Here is a 20,903-nt window from a genome sequence, read left to right as displayed (position 1 = left end):
ATTATTTAGCACTCACTATAATATAATATACAGAGTGTTGAGAGTTTTATCGTAATTTCATTCTTGTCATTAAAATACCTTTTTTTTTTTCAAAAAGTCTTTCTTAACTTGAATTAATAATAAATTAAATACATTTAAAATCGATTATAATATTATCTGGATTTGAAATAGAAAAAAGGTAACGAGGAAAAAAATTGAGAGATGAAAACGCGGTAACAGTAAACTATATAATATATATATATTATACAACGAGCTTTTTCTTGTATATATATTCTATTATAATCTTAAAATATTTTATCTAATTTTTCATTTTTATCGTAATTTTATGCATATAAATACAATACTTAAATGGTTCGATTATTTTTGATCAGAAGTTTAATCCAATTATTTTAATTCTAACTTTTTTTTCTGACTTTATTAATTAATCTGCAGATTATAATTTATCATTAAGTATTTTTTTCCTTTTTCTCTCGTTGAACATAAATAAAACTGATGAAATTTCGTGAAACTTTGTGAAACCACAAAAACTAATGAACGATAATACTATCAAGGTTTTTTTTATTAATTTAAAATAAGATGTTTTATTTTATTTGCTATTTACTTTAATAAATTAATTAATATATTATGTTAAGTTGTAAAGTTACATTTTTGTAATACAATGTATTTATATTATAATAATAATAAAAATAAAACGATTAAACATATTATATTTTATATAACAAGTTATCTATAATAAGTTTTGATAATACTAAATGATAATAGAGTATACTTTTTTTTTTTTTTTTATAGAGAGACATAAAACTATATAAGCAAAATTACATAAATATAAAATAAACGAATTTATTTCAAATATTAATAAAAATCGTAATTTTTTTTTTAAGAAATCAAAAGTAATTTCAAAATCAAAATAGATTATTATTAACTATTAAAATTTTGAAACACTTAAGTACCTATAATTTTTAAACTCATCATGAACCTATTATTCAGTAATCTTAGTACACAAAGTTAATTAACTTAAAAACTATTTATTTTAATAATGATTTTGGTACCTACGTCAACATTTTTACTGTATAAGAAGAAGAAATTATTATTTGAAAAACAGAAGTTTGTATTTTTCATAAAACATTTCTTAATCTTGAAATTTTGAAAATAAATTCTTAAAGTATACTTAAAAGTTTTCAAAAATCAGATTTCGAATGAATGAAGTATTATCGAAGAAAAAAAAGAGTAAAAATGCTCTACTCACTCGGTATATATAATAAAATATATTAGGTATGATGACTTTTAAGTACCTATAAATTAAAATAGAAATCTTAATAATTTTTAAGTGAAAAATAGTGATTATAATATTGTTTTTAAATTTAATTAAAACCACTATATATAGTACATTTATTAGTTAATGATAAAAGTACTTAATACTTAGTTATAAATTATAATTATATTGACTATGTAAATACTCACTGTAGGCACTGTTATAAAATAATAAGTATAGATATTATATACTCGTAGTTTATGTACCAGATACCTGATTATCATTTACAACTGTGCGAGTATAAAACTATCTTACTTACAATAATATAACAATAGTCAGCTGCAGTTGTTATTAAACGATTAACATACTTCCGAAACATTCTGTAGAATTAAGTAGGTATGTAAGTATCTACTTGTATTACAGTTTTTGAAATAATTAACATATTATTATGTGTAATAAATAGTAGTGCGACTTATTGGTTTTTATCAGTGTTATTTTAAAATATGTTAATTATAAATGTTTTGGGGGCATTTAAATTTGTTTATTTACAGTTTAAATTATGGCAATATAAATGTGATTCATGTATTTTGCTATCACATCGGTATTTCGTAGGAACTCGTTGACAGGGTATAAAATACATAAAACTAATATAAGGCTGGTGATGATTAGGTAACGATTTCGTTTCGATCGTTTAAAGGAGGAATTTGTTAAGAGTGAAATGTTACAGTATTATTATTATTATTCATTTAATGTACTGAAACGAATAAAATAAGTGTTATTAAATGTCTAAGTCTCTTATTGTCTCTTAATTTTCTTACACACATGCGATCGTTAAAAAAAAATGTGTTATCATATAGGTACCTACTCGGTAAATATGCAAAACACATAAAAGTTAATCATATGATATGTAATAATATGCACGTATTATGTAGGTAGATAACATAAATAATTAATAAGTAATAACTAGGTATTCATACACAATCTATAGAAATAAATAAAAAAAATATTAAACCATTTAAACCTCATGAAATAGTTATTTTTTTTTAAAATCATAGATAAGAATAGGAACTTAGACCCGATCTGAGTAATTTACTGTACTAAATAGGTATAGTATATTGATGTTTGATAAATCTACAACCAAAATTAATAAGCATAAAAATAGTGTACGACATCAAAAACATTGATGAATAATAAATAGATAGACATAACTGATATTTAGATATAATAATTATTAATCTGTAAAATTATGAAATAGTTACTGGTAAGTACAATTATAACTCATAGTTATAAATTATAATGTTCGGTTTCTTATTTTAGGTATCACTTTTTATCATTATTTTACATTTATTAGTATTGGATTTGAGAACTCAAGTCAATATTATCTATTTATAGAAATTTATTTAAACTATGATAAATAGGTATATATTTATTTATTTATACAATATATAATTAAACTGATTTTGGTAATTAAATATCATTAAAAATTTTGTATTGAGAATTTATTGATTTGTGAAGTGAAGTCGTATAGAGATAATGTTAATTGCAAAATGTTGGTCCTATACTCATATAGTTACTAATAAAATTAATGATTACGTTAAAAAGAATCATCGTGTATATAGTAATTGGGGATCGTTTATATTAATTATCAATACAAATTTAATATACTATACAATATACTAGGTATCTATCTATATAACAGGTAATGCTCAAGTAAATACTTGGCAATGGAGTGTGGGCGAGGAAATAAAAGCTTTTATAAGCTTTTATTAATATTGGTTCTTAGTGTAAGCAATTATTTCTGATAATTCGTGTAAATTAAAGAAGTCTATACGCGGACCTAAAATCTTCATTAAATTATTAGAGAACACCAAATGATAAAGTTCAGGGCTATTTATTATTGATAACATTTTTAAACATAAAACAAGAACATTATTATACCGAAATAAATTATACATACATGACACATGTAAATATAAAAATCGTGTTTCCCGACAAATAAATTATTCATAAAATAAAAGTTCGATTTAATTAACTAAAAATAACAAAATATGTCGTGAAGGAATGCGTTTGGTATAATATTAAAATGAAATAAAATGAATACCATTAATATTGCACCAAATGTTTTTAGTAATCTGTCCATCCATACGAATCTGAAAATCAGTGTAATGTTTATTTAAATAAGAATTTATTATACAGAAAATTCTTGTAATAAATATTTCTGGGATAAAGAAAAAGAAAAAAAAACCATTAAACTTTTTATTCAGATATATCTTACCGGTTATATAGCTTTTTTGCGTATGGTAGTTTTGTTTCGTCAACATTAAACAGATATTTTTGAGAGCCGATTGCCGCATTTCTTATAAAATCGGTGATGTCTACATCTTTGAAATCATAGTCAAACTCTTTGCGATCAACGTCTGGTATCTTATCAATTAATCCCAAAAAGTTTGAGTTGTCAAATTTCCAAGTTTTTGTAGTGAAGTAAGATAAAGCCATAGTTACTACATAGATTTTTTGTTGTAAAGGTAACAAGCGTCTATAATGGTAAAATAGATATATTGGTAAATGAAAATTATCGTTGTGTAATGTATGCTATGATTATATAACAGCTAATGTTAACTTATAAAAAATTACTACTGATATAATATTTTGTATGAATATATATAATTTAAATATATATTTAAAATTTGAAGAATTTGTGAATGTATTCACTTTAAATAATAATATGTTATTTGTTTTTGAAAATTCTACTTGAAAAACGAATTTTTGTATTGGATTTTGTTAATAAAATTAACCTATCATTATTTTTATTGGCATTGTAGTGGAATAGGTACTTTTTTAATGTAAAAATTTGTGTTAATGCTAATGATGAATAACATTAATCGTAAAAGAATGTCAAGCGGTTATTTCTCATTACATATCACATAAGCTATAGTTATGCATTAATATATATTTAATATAATGGATAAAATATACAACGAAAGATTCAAAACTTACACACATATATATATATATATTATTTTAATAAAATAAACAACTAGAAATAGAATCCTATTATATAATTTGTGTATAATTACGTTATATAACGTGCAATTTAAGGGCCCAAAATCAACAAATCCATGTTTTTTATGAAGCTTAAAACACTTAAAACTTCTGTGTAACTACATTTGAAATGATGACGTGGTTGTATCATGTAACGTGTGCCTATATTTGTGCATAACATATTATTTACATAAACACATTTCGTTTTTAATGGAACCTTTTGCCCTAATTATGTATACTACATATACGAAATATATACCTAGATGTATACATGTCGTAGGCCATACGTATAATTAGTTTTTTTTTCAAAAAGACTAGACTCTTTGCAATGGGGTAACCTGTTTGCGAACTATTTATTATTTTTCCAAACAGTCTGTTGTTTTTCAGGCTCATTGCATACAAACTAACAGCAGTTAGGCCTTTTAAAAATTACAATCATTTTATGGTAATAATCATTTGACCATACTAGTTTTATTTTATATTATTAACCTTATATGTAACATGTTAACTAAATTATTATATTATTGTATTATAGGCGCATTATTTTATTTTTGTCTATAACTTTTTCAATATTATATTTTGAGTGTCTAATAGTTCATGAACTACTTTTGGAATATTGACTGCAGAAAAAATGATACAGAAATAGCGATAAGAAATAAGTTATACCTCAAGTTATCAGTTATATTTTAGTAAATTTCAAAGGTAGATTGTGGACCATTAGAGATTCAAAATATAATATTGGCAAAATTGCAGACAAAAAGAAAATAATGTACCTATAATACAATAATATAATAGATCAGTTTACATGTTACATAATATGGTTAGTAATATAAAATAAAACTAGTAATACAATAGTCAAAATATTATTACTATAAAATGATTGTAATACTTAAAAGGCTTAACTGCCGTTAGTCTGTATGCAATGAGCCTGAAAAATAGCAGGCTGTTTTGAAAAATAATAAATAGTTCGCAAACAGGCTACCCCATTGTAAAGAGCCTAGTCTTTTCGCAAAAAAACTAATTATCCATATGGCCTACGACATATATACGTATATTGGATCATGTAAGACTGCATGTGACAATAGATTGGATTAAAGTTCTGGATAAAGCATTTAATTATAGCTTTTATATCTTATAATATAAAATAAATACAAACCAAGTCTAAACAATTATTTTCGCATTTATAAAATAGATTTGGTAAATCTTAAAATATATCGAAACACTATAATTTATAAACGGCATTTATAATAGGTATCGGTCCAAACATTTGTTTATTAAATAAAAATAACTAATATTGTCATTGAATTAGGTAGGTATTCGGACGGACGAAATGTGTACCACAAATTGATTTTATTTTATGTCATGAAATTTTTAAGTACTTGCACATAATTTTCATTGTTTTTTCGCAAAAAAATTATAATTATTTGTTTATTGAATCTCAAATCCGGATTAAGCGTAAATTCATACATGACACGTCATATTTAAATAAGAGGCATTTTTTTTTTTTTTTTTTGGAGTCATAAATATATAGATACTTATCTATATATTATGTTACTATAATTTGTATTATGAATTATAATGTATCGTTTATAACTATATGTAAATATGTAATTTTGATTACGTACATTGAATTAAAAAATTCTAACGAAAGAGACACTGAACATTTACAAAGCATTATTTGATGAAGTTCTTTACAAGTGTCTTAATAATGACTATTTTTTTGAAAGTTATACTTGGAATGAACCCCAAAAAATTAATATTAATTCTAAAGATGGTTAATCAAAAACTTACATAGCGTTTAAAAACTGATATACACAGTGTGTAAAAATTAACAATGATTATAATGTACCTATATAAGTACACATTTGATCAGATCAGTGATTAATATAAAACTCAAAGTTAAACCATGATATCATAATTTTACAACTAAAGAACAAAAGCCAGTCTTAAGACTAAATCTGAAAAGTTGAAATCGAAAAAGTTTTCAGTGTTTATAATATTTTCCAGTATAACTAACATAAAAATATTAGATAATAGATAAACATATTTTCATACTTGTGTGGTTTCCCAATCAGGTCCAAGAGTGCATCAAAAAATATTGCTGGAAAAACTTGCTCAATTAGTGTGGATAAGTAAAAGTAGTAAAAGCAGGTTGTAAACTTAATCGTCGGACGCCACAACATTTCATCGAATGGGTATTGTTCAATAGTTTTCATGCCTAAATGTAATAGTTCTTCGTTCGATACAGATTTTGATACAGATGCACTGTTGTAAACAGGGACAAGATTATCCTCCCCTAACGAACTGAAAAATATAAAATAATTCGAGATTATATCGCACCTATATGAACATTATTAGTTATTTTATGTTTAGAAATTACGTTGTGGCATAATAAAACAATGAGAATATATTATTGCTATATTATTTATCAAGCAATTTGTTTTAACTGAAATGGTTTCCATAATAGCTCCAAATAAATTAAATGCGGTATCGCAGAGGTTTAAGACAATAACATAATAATGTATACATTAAGAGGTGGCTAATTCTGAATTCGGAGAACTATTACCACAATTTAACTAAGTTCTATCCTATTTTCTTCTAAACTAGTTGAACTATTGCTGTTGCGGTAGTGGATTGGGTGAATAAGATTTAAATATTTAACAAACCAAACAGATCAGGGTTCCGAGCACATTGGACTAGTAAATTATTCTAAATTACAGACTAAGCCCACGATTCGCTAAAGGTTGATTTGTAATTCACGGTATTCTACAATTATAATGACAAACAATATTCTGTTGAATTATTTGTACTTTGATTTTGATTTGTGCCAAGCAGCTACGATCATTGATTTTATAGACACATCAACGGCCATGTAATCGGGAATTATCGATTTTTCGCCGTATGTTATTCGTACGATTCCTTTACCACATGCCATCATAAGTCCTATTGGTCCATTGAAATTATCAATCCATCCTTTGACAGGGTCATTTAATGATGATATGACTGTAATAAATAAAAAAAAATTGCATATTAGATGCCAATATGATACTATAGAGTATAGATTGACAAATAAAGAATTAATTCTGTAATAATTATTTTAAATATCAATACTATATCGTAGAAGCTAAATGTTATATTTAATTATTAGTTTGTTATAAATAAACGATGTTATTTATTATTTAATAAACTGTCTACATCATACACATTTACACAAAATCATAAATATTACTTAGAAAAATTTAAAGCTATGCTTGGCAAAAAATAATACATAATGTCACATTCTTTTTTTTTGAACTTATGAATTGAATTGTCAAGCCTTTATAATATAGTTTTGTACATTTTTAATAAGAAAATAATTTCCCTTAGTATAAAAATTGTTTTAGATTTATACTTACTTTTTTTTTTTTTAATTTCAGTATAAACTATTTAATATTTTTAAGAAACTTTGCATTACATTTTCAAAACTTTTAACAAAACTTTTCTTAAAGAAAAATTTGCGTGTCTACAATATTTAATAATTTAATTAACGTTTAAAAAAATCTAAGACAGTCAAAAAAGTATTCCACTGTACAGAAAAATGTTAAAGTATCCATTTGGAGTAGGTACCTCCAGTAATTCGTTTTTATTCGTAGAACAAAATAACAAAATTTATTTTGTCAAAAACTGGTTTTTTGTAAATAATTCTATTTTCTATAATTTTGGATTCTGAGCAAAAGCAATGATTGTTTTGATTTTATAGTGATATAGTATAATTTTTTTTTCTCTTCGTGTCTCTCTTTATTTTTAGAAGTAGTAAAAATGCTTTAATTCCTACTTCAACATAATTTCTTTTATAAAAAATTGGATCTAGTTGGTATATTGATGTGAGAGGAGAGTCATAAAAACATAATATCTTTTTAGAATTTGGAAAAAAATAAAGAAAAACGAGAATTTTTACGTAAAATTAATTTTTAGCAAAATTATTTTGTTTTTTGTTGCAATTCATAAATATAATTTACGAGGACTTGAAAATTTTACATAAATTTAATATATTATTATATTTTACTATAATTGACATTTTCAAAATATTTAGATTAATTTTAAGCTATTGGCTATTTATATTATAAACCTACTCATGTCATTCTACGGTAATTTATATTGTTACAAAAATTTAGTAAAAATTATAAATTATGTTAAGTTATTATGTTAAGTTTATACTGTTTTCGGCAAAAATAAATTCAATCGAACGTATTACTAATAGTAAATAAATTACTATGATAGTAGTACAAATAAATAATAAAAACTAATTAGTAATATAAAATATTAATTGTCTTTTCATCATAGATATACAATATGATTTATCATTGAATTCTAATAATATACCTGTATATTATATTACAGTTACTTATTCAATAAAAAAGTTCACTTGACACCTAATTTAAAACAATGCGGTTACCTTTATTATCCTATTTTTATTTTCCTTATTCAATTCAGGAAATAATAAAATTATTTTAAGAGGAAGATTTGTTTTAAACCTGTAATTCAAATCTTTATGTTTTATGAACTATAAAATACAGTAACAATACATTCACATTATAGGTAAAATTTAATCTTTATGATACAGCACCGTATAAGTAAGTAATTATAATTTTTTCATGATTATTATAAAATAACAGTACATTTTTACTTTGAATTATCATAGTACCAACTAGATTTACATTGATAAAGACATCGAAGTTAAAAAATGAAATATTTTTACTGCAGAAAAAGGTGATAACAAACACAAAAAAATACACACGAAATCATTGTAAAATGCATTCATAACTCTGCCAAGAACATAAAAAAAAAAAAAATCTAGACGATTATTCGTAAAAATATTTTATATGTCATAGGCAACAAAAAATATTTATTTAATCTATCTTAACGTTTATTATACTTGTATAATGTATACAGTATAACATTCAGGTTCATATGGAGAGATTCAGGTTACAATTTTCCTAAAAAAATGTATTTAAAAAAAAAAGTGACAAGAAATTATTAACAGTTATATTATGCATATTATTACAAATATACTATATATAGTACATTATTAACTATTATGTTTGATTTGACTATATATATTTTATTTTTTTTTATTACCGGATACAGTTACAAATGTAACAAGTCTGATCTTAAAACTAAACCAATGTTTTTTAGTAGATAATTCTCTAATTTGAACATGTATGTCAAATTACACAACAATGCAAATATATTATAAATTCGACCTCTGGTAAATAATCAGACAAAGGTTATATGTTATACGATTTTAATTCGATCGATTTATAAAACCTAATTTACTTTATAAGGAGTTTGAAAAATATTTTCTGAAATTCATTCTAGCTGGCTTTTGTAAATTTACATAATGTATTTGCCGTATACACTGTCTATGTTTGGTTAGGATAGTATTTAAATTCACTTCTCGTATGAAGTGATTTCTTTTTGTATTCATTATAATAAACGGCACTGGTACTTATATTACAAATACTTCACTAAAAATATATTTCTCCATGCCTGTTTTTTCGTAATCTAAAAATATTGCCAGAGGAAACTATCACTAGTTTCGTTCTAAAAATAAATAAGTTAAAAAAAAGTATAATACTTAATACGTTCCGGATTTTTCTTTCTTTTTTTTTAATATCCGAAACGCATTCTAAAATAAAAGATGGCTTGAGATATGTATTTTACTAGTATGGCCTTCCATATTAAAATGATATCGATTTCATTTGGGTTAAAGCCGGTGGAATGAAATTCAAATAAATGGCTCAATTAATTCTGAGTGTAAAAAATATGAACGTTAAGACATAAATAAAATATTTGAAATATTTATTCATATTATCATTTTTGAATTTTAACTATTTATAGGCAACAGTGACACCTTATTAGTTATTAAATCGTTCACAAAAGAGTGGACAAAATCTCGGATTATAAAATATTATTATACTTTAATAAAAATATACATTTTACGGAATAAAGTTTTGCCTTTTATTATGGATCAAATTTAAATTTGGCTATCATTATATACTCGTAAACTACTACAGGGGTGTATATAGGATTTTTGAGTTAATAGTAGTCCTGAAAAAATTGTGTATAATATTTTAGTGCTGGTGTCTGGTATCCCAGCCAAAAATAGTTTTTCATCATAAAATAAAATTGGGTGTATCTATTGCAACTTTTTAACTTCAGTTACTCTGTGTAAAGAATTTTATTATAGTGATAAATGAACATAATAAAATATACTCTTATTACACGTTTTATTTATTTATAAAATAAATTTCCATTGATCAAATATACATTTATAAATATGTATATTTAATCAATGGTAATTTCACTCACAGCTCATAGAATAACAAAGTTGCAAGTAACAATTATACAGTTATAACGGGTCTTTTTAAAAAAAAAAGTGCAAAAGAGGGGATATATCCCCATATCACCCTCATAAATACGCCACTATTTTAATATGTAGGTGTAGTTGTAAATTTTAAACACAATTTGTATAGAAAAACTAAAAAAAAAAAAAAAGAAGCAATACAATTAGAAAGAAATGTATACCGTGATACTGAAAACTAGCATACTGCCTGCCAAAATTTTAATAATTTGTGACCAAATCGACACAATGGTGAGAATTTCAAAATCAATTGAAATTGAAATAGAAGAATCAAGGAAGATTTAATTATTATTGACATACTCGTATTGCCATGATTCAGTGAGAAGTCAACGGTTAGATTCTATATACCTAAGTTATCACTCCAGAAAATCTATAAGAACTTACTGATGTGAAAAGAAAATATTATGGTATGTGACTTGGAATGCTGGTACCAGTTACATAACAAGCATCATTGTCATTAATAGGTATTAAATTTAGTACCAAGAATTGGAAATTGACGAGTTAAAAGTTAAAGTTAAGTAATATTTTATAAGTTACATAACTTAAAGTTACTTTGTTATTAAAAAATAAATTCAAATTTAACAAGTTAAATTTTTTACAGTGACACGCAATTATTAAGAAATTAATAATATTTTTAATAACGTTCAGTTCATTTTTGAACAATACAAGCTCCATAGATTTAAAACAATGCATAAAATGTTGTTTCGTATAATCCTTTATAAATAATACTAAAAAAATAATCGAAACTATTATTTATTACTTTATAATATAGAAATATGAATATAAATACTTAATTGAAGATTATTGGATTGTTGAATTAACTATTTATGGACTTTAATTGGGATAAAAACAACGTGTATGATTGTCCATAGAAAATTACAATTTTACCAAAACACATTAGTTGCAAATACCAGATAACTCTGTTAGACACTCTTATAAATAATAAATAACTTCTGCTTTATAGTTAGGTTCTATCATTTCTATTACTAAATGGTTGTCACTTCTATTATTTTTTCTCGTCGATTTTTCTTGTATATCATTTTTATCACATAATTTTGATATTGTCTATCTAAATGGATATAGGTTGTGGTTAGCTCCTTTTGAAATTTGTCTATTGTACTTTAGAATATCATCTATTGTAAGAATTTTGTTTGAAAAAAAAAATATAACTGATTAAAAACTAATTAAATTATAGCTTTTAAGGGTAACAAAATAAAAGTAACTTGAAATTTTAAACTATACTTTTTTCAATATTAACTCGACGAATAAAAAAAAAAAAACAATCAACTTGCTCATTATTGTCAATTACTTGTAAAAATATAAAAAACGTTTGTTAAGTATTAAATTTCGACTGATAAAATACCTACTAAACTTTTCTTTATTATTTCTTCGGTCGTAAAAAAACAGTGCTAATTCTATATGTGTTCTACAGGTTTTGCCGTTCTACACTCAGTTTACGTTAGATACAGGGATATTGGACAACGACTGTAAATAATTTATCTTCATCGTTTTAATGATATATAACATGCTGAGTATTTATTTCGATTTTATTATCTGATCTATGGTCATCTCTAATTATCTATACCTTGAATTTTATGAAGTACTGTAAGTTATATTACAGTTGTCTTTTCGATTTTCAGTTACATAACACTCACGGAAGCTGTTCGGTACGAGTATAATATTTATATTTCTATATTGTGTATTATTAATTAATTTTGATGGTTGTGATCAGATCGTGAACCACTAATTAAATAAAACGCAATCAAAACGACGTAAGTAGAGCAAATATCGACTCAGAAACTTGTCTGTAAACCGCATACCGGATTAGCATAAAAAAAGCTCACGTTTATATTCCATATGCTTTATACAAGCATTTGATATCCATTTTATACGTTTTGTGCACGAATATGTTCTAAGATAATATTGAAATACTTAAGGATTCAAGATGCTTTTAAAATGATAATTTCTATCAAAATTAATTTTAAGCAGTATAAATACTTGAGCTGTACACGTTTTTTATATAAACATGACTAGAATATTTATTTTAATTTATTTTCGAATACTGCAAAACTGATCACGAAGAATAAAGAAAATATAAAGATATTGTAATACTACTTAGAACTATCTGCATAACGTATTGATGAAGAATAAGGTAAGATAATTTAAGGTATTTCGTGTAAATAATACGTGCTATTTTGGTAGCTATATAATATAAAGAACGATAGATAATTATTTCTGACTAAAAACGATAAATTTTTATATAGATATCTAATCTATAGTTTTATCATTAATACATATATTTTTTTTTTGAGTTTAAAAATTTTATTACACCCGCATATACAATCAAAGTCTCAAACAAGCCAAATAAAATTATATATATTTTAAAAATACTCACCAATTGATGGTCTGAATATTACTACCGGTATGTTATTCCGTTCTTCGTTAATTATTTGTTCAGCGAGTAATTTCGTTAGCGTGTATGTATTTGGAAACGATCCTAAAAACTTTTATCAAAATAACACACGCGAATAAGATAATAATTTATAGACATTTTGGTAATATAATGCATGTTATGTTTTGGAATACAATGTCATTGTTGATTTAAATTACCGTTGTTACACTTAAGTACATTAGTTTGCCTCTTGACTGACATTATAGTAAAAGCTCACCGATTTATGTTGCTATTCACAACAGTTTACCCATATTGCGCTAAAAATGTGAGTAATTTTTTATTTAACAAATTGTTAACTCGGCCCGAATAAAAAAAAAACTAGGGCGTAAAGCCAAAAATATTTATTTTTTTCGATTTCGATTTTGGTTTAAGTTATTGGTGATAATTATTACTGATTTTCGTTTTTGTTTCAATATAATTTTTGGTTTGTAAAGGTAAAAACTTTTACCTTTATTAAACATTAGTTTCAAAACATGAAAAAAAACTGTTTAAAAGGTCTGTTGTGAATAGATTTTGAATTAAAAAATACATTTCCTAATCCTATCATATCTAATTAGTAACTAGTAATTTTACCTTATAATGTTTTTGAGGATTATTAACTATTATTCAGAGGACATTACGAAAGAGATAGTTTTCATGTTGTGTGTAACCGCAATTGTATATCAATTTCAAAAATTTGATCAAATTAAACACAAATGCAATGATTAATTTTTTGGAGATTGCTAATGTTTGGTGATTTGAAATCACAATGCATAAACCTGTAAATTTTTTACTACCCTTTTAATCAAATTAAATTATTATTTTAATAATCGATAATGCTAATTAATCTACCATTAATTATTTTCTTACACTTTAATATCAAGTTAAGGTGTACCTATTGATTAAGTTATTGGAATTAAAATTATTGTAAAACGAATACGCTTTTTAGAAAAATAGAATACTCACTATATTTATATATTCATATTGTTTAGCTTAAAAAAAAGTTTTATTAAAATTTATTGCGTAACTATTTTAACGAACAACATACAGTTCATATTTTGTTTTCATGTTACAAAATTACAACGCGCAGTGCATTTTTATGGGCAAGTACGGTTAATAGAATTATACATTTTCAAAAATAAATACAATAGTATTGGTAGGTACTTTATTTTTGTTTTGTTTTCGTGATTTTAATCTACTTATTTTGTACTATGCGAGACTCATAACAATAGTTGTTATAGTTCAAAATTTTAAATGGTAAATAATTGTATATTTGAGTATTTATTTAGTTTTGCAGAAATTAATTAAATAAATTCATTATATATAATAATATTTTACATGGAAATTGCAAATCTGCATTAATATTCTATTGTTATCTTGTGCAGGTTTACTCGGTTGTGTACCTTACGCGTTAGGTTTTCAATATATATTATTAATTTTACTTTGTACTATTTTAATATTATGAAGTATTGAAATTTTTTTATTTGAAAGCCACAGTTAAAAATTTTAATTTTAATTATGAATTATCTCTGAAAAACTATTTCGTTAAATAGACAAATATTTTATTGTTGTAAGATTTAAAAAAAAGACGATATAACAATTACAACAATTAGTTGTCGCTTTTGTCGAAAATTACATGATAATATTTGTGTTCGTAAAAGTAATTTTAATACTATTTAAATTGGCACTAATATAGAAAGCGGTATTATTAAGTTGTACATCGGCTTTTACTTTTTTGTTAAAATACTGCTCATAGTTGGATCTAGATTTTCAACGATAGAGATTGCTTCTCGCCAACCAATTGGTGATTCGTAGACTTTTTCCTCGACATGTTCTCTTATACAGTTACAATACGCAGTCGACACATGCAACAATACCTAAAAAAAAATATATTATCGTGTCAGACGTCAATACGTGATCTCTATATTATATTGAATACTATTGTTCATTTATTGTCAATGTTTTTTAAGGCTTCAATGTTAATGACCGTGAGAAAAATGTGTTCAAACATATATACAAATTATATAGCATCTTAAATCTATTGTGCATTTTTCACTACAATTTATAGCTTAAGTTAGCTTTATGAGAAAAGTATGTGCAGATTGTTTCGGTGTTTTCTTCAGCGCGCGTGTTTATCGTAGTGAAGATAGATTGTTCATGATTTTATGTGTTTCAGCTGGTATATAGAATACTTACTTAGGGCAGCTTATTATTATAATGCTACACGTGTTTGATTTGAGGTTTTCTTTTCATATAAAACATGTAGATGTTTCTGAACCCGATTATTTGCAGATAAGCTATATTAGGTTACCTGTGCAGAACGAGTAGTAGACTAGAGTGTGTATATACTATTGTCAATCTAGTAGTAATTAGGATACCTATTTATTGAATTCTTTCACTTGCAGCCATTATATATCTTTTGCTTTATACAGGGCTTGAAATAAATTTTAAATATCGATGAAACTCGTTAGAACTTTTAAAATCAAAACGTTTTTTCGAAATAATAAACGTTTTATAATTTTTACATACAAACCAATTTAAAATTATATGAACAAAAATATTCAAAATTTAAAATTTAATAATATCAACGGGTTTTTGTATAATACGTTATTATTTATTACCTACCAATGTATAGTGTATATTATGAATAACTAATATTTAGTTTTCTTGACCTCTTGGACCGTTCAACTGCAATCACGTATAACGTCATGTATGAAATATACGAACGACAATAGCGAAATGAAAATGAAAATCGTACAAAATGTAAATTTAATATGATGTTTTAAATTGAAAACGTATAATTTAAAATCTAATTAAAAACTAGGAAATAATTAAATACAGTAGAAGCCGCTTATTAGAAACACGGATAATTGATACAATCGTGTTATTGAAACAAAATGTCTCGGGACGGATCGGCCGTATATTAGAACATTGAAAATAAATCGGATTATTGAAACATCACATCGGTTATTTGAAACAATTGGGAGAAGGTCAGTTGACATATACACCGATTATCTAGCGATAACCAATGTACTTCAATTTTATCTTTGCTGTCGTTACGTTTATTTTTACTGTAATTTATCGCGAGAATGCTCTTTCTGTACGTACTGGTCGTACCGTTTGTAGTTTAGCTTCAGCGTGCGTATGTAAAGATTATTAGTGTTTCCTTTTTCTAAAAATCTAAAAATGTCTAAACGCTAAGATTTTAGCCAATTTTCATGCGACCATTCGTGGTTTGAAACTCATTTGACCGATTTGCTAGCCCAATACACACGCTCTGATATTTTCAATGCGGACGAGACTGGGCTTTATTTTGGAGCTCTACCTGAACACACATACGCACTCAAAATAAGTGACAAAGCTAAAGGGGCAATATTACTCGTATGAAAATATGGTCATGGAGTTACTCGACGTAAAAAAAACAAATTACGAATGATAAATATTTTACATAATATCGTAAAATATACACAATTGTGCATACTTTTTTAAATTATACAATATAGGTACATACATACATACATATTTTTTTCGCGTACCTATTATTCATTTTTTTTTTTTTCAATCGCTTATTAGAAACAATCGGTTAATTGACACAATTCACCTTGGTCCCAAAGTGTTTCTAATAAGCGGCTTTTACTGTAGTTATCATGCAACAATGTAAAAATCATAAAAATGTAAAATCAGTTTTTAAATATAAATAATAAAAAAAAAAAAAATAGTTGCAATTAAAAAAATTCAAATTAAACTCGAAAAATTTGATTTCAAGTCCTGATTGTTGTTATTTTATTACTAAATATTAAAAGCAGTGTTTTCCGACAATAATAAAAATATTAAATCTTCCAATGGTACATTTATATACATAATATACGTAACAAAGTTGAAAATCACTACTGTAATTTTTTGAACGGTTCAAATATTATCGAATAATTAAGATGATGACTCTAATTTTTATTTGGGTTTCAAAAATTCAATAAAACGATTGATGGCAGTTTGAATTTAGTTCAATTAAATACAACATATTTTCGATATTAATTAACGTTGTACCATATAATAAGCGCATTTCATTATTGTAATATAAACATTACGATTATCATAATTTCAAAACGCATACCACAAGCATTGAGTTAATTTTAAGATATCTTTAAGGAGGTACCTTATATATGCCTCACACTCACTTTTAAATGTTTCATTTGTTTAGCCAATTGCACAACTTCACGTGTTCCCCTCACATTCATGATCGTTGCATCACGTATCGGCTCATCAAAACGGACACTGGCAGCAACGTGGAACACGATCGAAACATTTTCTACCAAAAAATTGTAATCCTCGTCCGATAACCCAAGTCGTAGTTCGGTCATGTCACCTAGTACGGGGAACAGTTTTTCCTCCATCAAACCAGGCTTTTGTTCTTTAATTGTATCGAATAGCTGCGAACAAAGTGAATAATTTACATTGAAATCACTCTGTTTGTGATGACATTGAAATTTAGGCAATATTATACGTCCTAACGAGTAAACTCCTCAAAAGACTGCATGTGTATACGAGAACAGTTATTGCTTTATAAAACCAAAATAATGATTATAACATATTGTTTATTAATATTTGTATTTAGATTTTATAAATAAGTTAAAGATTGATAATAAGTTTAATAAATCAAATAAAGTATAATGCAACTATTCCATGGATATTTTTCGCATTAAACGATAGTAATTTTTTTTTGTGTATTTATACTTACAATATGATGACGTAATTCAGAATAATTTATTTAAGAATTATTTCTTATCGCTAGTTCAACTATAGAAATTAAATAAGATATGGATCTATCTAAATAGCTTATTTTCATAATTTTTTTTTTTTTTTTTTTTTTATTGAAACCTTAGTTATACTATTAGGTTCGACAGTTACAAAGTATACAAATATTAGTTGAAAATAGTAAAACAATAAAAGAGAAACAGATACAATTGTAGATAAGAGTACTGATATAAACCAATTAAATAATTAAATGTATATAAAATGGCCAGATATAATTAAGGAGGTGAAGTATTTTTGGAAAGAATTGTATTTAGGAGATTAGATAAGAGCGAGATTAGTGGAGTAATAAGGGAATTTAATTTCGTAATGAAATGAGTCATAATTTTAAAACAGTTATTCTAAACTAAATGTTTTTTTTCAATAATAATATTTACCTAGGTGTGTAAAAATCTTACTATCATGATAAAATTAATATTAAATAAAACGAATTTCAATACTTTGATATGTCATGATACCATTGTAATTTTTTTTTTTTTTTTTTTGATCAAAGTAAATTAAAAAGCTATTCTGTATATAATATTATATACATTAAAGCGTTAATTTTATACACATAATAACAATAATATACATTAAAATATGTAAATTTAAATATACTTTAACGTCCAAAATTTCTTTGATTCTGGAATCTGAATCTTTTCCTTTTTTATGTCGTATCAACAAACAAATTTTACCGATATCTGGACAGGACCGAACTAGTTTCTCAATTAAAACTTTGCCCATAAATCCGGTTGCACCGGTTACCAAGACATTACGCCCTTTAAAGAATTCCTTTATACTCATTTTCTGAAAAATTTAAATAATCGTTATTATAAGTATTACAGTTTTTTCTAATGATTTCTAATATTATAATTTAGTATTATTATTAATTTCTTAATTAACGCGTGTAATATTGTACATAAATATTTTAAGAAATTCCGTATCATAGGTATAATGGATTATTAATCGTTATTTAAAAATTCCTATTTCGTCTTGTAAATTGAATAGGTAGCAGTTGCATATTATTAAAATTAACAAATACAAAATTGTTCGATATAGTTTATGTATTATCATGATAATGACCTTTGTATAGTATACATAGAATGCGTTGAAAAGTGAACAATAATTGACTGCACACTGTAATAAGCATAATATTATTAAGTATTAACCATGCAAATAACATTGAATAAATTTTTGACATTTAAAATACCATATCTATTACATTTATCCAAAGATAGAACATCAGATACCTAGTTAAAACTTAAAAACAATTTTAATAATAATTAATAAAATTTTTTTAACTATTTAATTTAACTTGTAAGTTAATTTTTTTTATTAATTTGAGAATACTTTTAGTTTAATTGTCTATTAAAAGATATTCAGTAAATTTGAAAATAATTCATATCAATTAAAAACATTTTTTAAACTTTTGGTTTTATATATTAACTATTGTATACATTGTTTTTAACAAAAATAATCCAATAATATAATACTAGTAATAGTACTAGAATTTATCAATGGGGTTTAGGTAATAACTATTAAAAAAAAGTAAATTTACTTTTTTTAATATGAGTTAGTTGATGTATTTTTTTATATTAATTCTAAACTTATAGTGAGTCAAGTTCATTATTTACTAACTATTAATTTCTAACTTAATGATATTGTGTTCACTCGAATTAAGTTAATTATTTTCATTAACAAGCTTACTTTTACAGTTTTATCAAATATATCATCTGAATATTCTATTTAAGAAATATTTCTCTACAATATATCTGCGATTTCGTTAGTCAATTAAGCCAACTATAAATCTACATCTGAAGTCTGAAAGCCTGAACTTATTGCTAAAATGTCTATATTTTATCACCATTAATTTACTATATACGATAAACCTATTGGCTATTTCTGAATAATGTACAATTTTGTAGTAGGTACTTGCATAATTAAGACTAAAATACTTTTACATATATTGGTGCAATACACTCTGATAGAATTATTACAGTCGTGTATCTACGTCTATATTAAGTAATAATAATTATGGTATCTTACCTTCTGTGCGATGAACAATAAACACGATTTAATAAAATAAATACGTTTTATTCGAAATGTATTGTACAAAATGACGGTTTGTCGACTAATACTTAAATGAACAAGAAATTACCGTCCAAACGTAGTGTAAAAATGGTTATGAAACTCTGATAGTAAAAATAACATTCGGCGCAATGAAAGGTATATCATAATACGACAACAATCTATTGTGTTAAACACAAGGTTTCCTTAATTAAAATGCAAAACACAAAATGTTTCTTCTAATGTGAATCGCACGGACACGACGTCTATTACAATTTACTTTTCGCAGTGTTGATTGAAAATACAATAGAAATATTTTATTGGACGTTTTACGTTATTTAATGTTAACGAATACCATGCATTGTGTTTAAAGTAATAATAACAAAAATACGCCGATATCTATTATTTTAATGTATTCATGCTTAGGGAAATTTCTACATAATATTTACCTTTGAAATGATTAAATTTTAATTTAAAACTCAAAATGCCAAACAGTGTCACCAAAGGGAACGCAAAATTTCCACAAGCTATTACCTGATGATATTATAATTTACAATCACGATTCACACAGGCGCTATAACAAAATACACCAGATTTCTTTTTTATATTCTATATATTATTATTGCTGTGAATTTAATGATTTGATGTACTTAAAAACCTTAAATTTTTTTTAAAAATTTCAAAAAAATGCAATAAAATTTGCACTTAAAATGCAAAAAATTCAAATAAAAGGCCAAAAATTATAGTATAAAATACACTTAGGATAATTATTCATTTAATTTTTATACTTATATTGATATTATACATTTATTAGTTAGTACATTACATTTCTCATGCATAAAAATGTGTTTATTTAGTAAAAAAAAAAAGTTACTGAAAATTTTTATTGAATTCCACTAGAACATTTTTAAATTTTTTTT

General features: G+C 24.6%; 1 protein-coding gene across 1 annotated transcript; it reads right to left on the bottom strand.

The window, feature by feature from the left end:
• Nucleotides 1-3,277: 3,277 nt before the first annotated feature.
• Nucleotides 3,278-20,198, bottom strand: LOC112591474 (fatty acyl-CoA reductase 1-like). The gene is made up of 9 exons (XM_025335320.1): nucleotides 19,963-20,198; nucleotides 18,535-18,723; nucleotides 17,304-17,555; nucleotides 14,860-15,005; nucleotides 13,093-13,202; nucleotides 7,105-7,297; nucleotides 6,350-6,598; nucleotides 3,528-3,788; nucleotides 3,278-3,402 (listed from the first exon to the last, which is right to left on the bottom strand). Exons 2-9 carry the CDS (start codon nucleotides 18,718-18,720, stop codon nucleotides 3,285-3,287), a joined length of 1,515 nt encoding a protein of 504 aa, XP_025191105.1. The 5' UTR covers nucleotides 18,721-18,723; nucleotides 19,963-20,198; the 3' UTR covers nucleotides 3,278-3,284.
• Nucleotides 20,199-20,903: the final 705 nt, after the last annotated feature.

This window comes from Melanaphis sacchari, unplaced genomic scaffold, assembly GCF_002803265.2.
Source record: "Melanaphis sacchari strain LSU unplaced genomic scaffold, SCAv2.0 Contig134_pilon_pilon, whole genome shotgun sequence".
Taxonomy (NCBI): Eukaryota; Metazoa; Arthropoda; class Insecta; order Hemiptera; family Aphididae; genus Melanaphis; species Melanaphis sacchari.
The sequence above is the reverse complement of the archived record's forward strand: the minus strand, read 5'-3'. Positions and strand labels throughout refer to the sequence as shown.

Coding starts and splice junctions, on each gene's coding strand:
- LOC112591474 (XM_025335320.1), bottom strand. CDS start 18,720: ATGAGTATAAAGGAATTCTTTAAAGGGCGTAATGTCTTGGTAACCGGT. Junction 6,599..7,104: donor TGGCACAAATCAAAATCAAA/GTACAAATAATT, acceptor TATATTTTTCAG/TTCGTTAGGGGAGGATAATC. Junction 3,789..6,349: donor CTGATTGGGAAACCACACAA/GTATGAAAATAT, acceptor TTACCATTATAG/ACGCTTGTTACCTTTACAAC.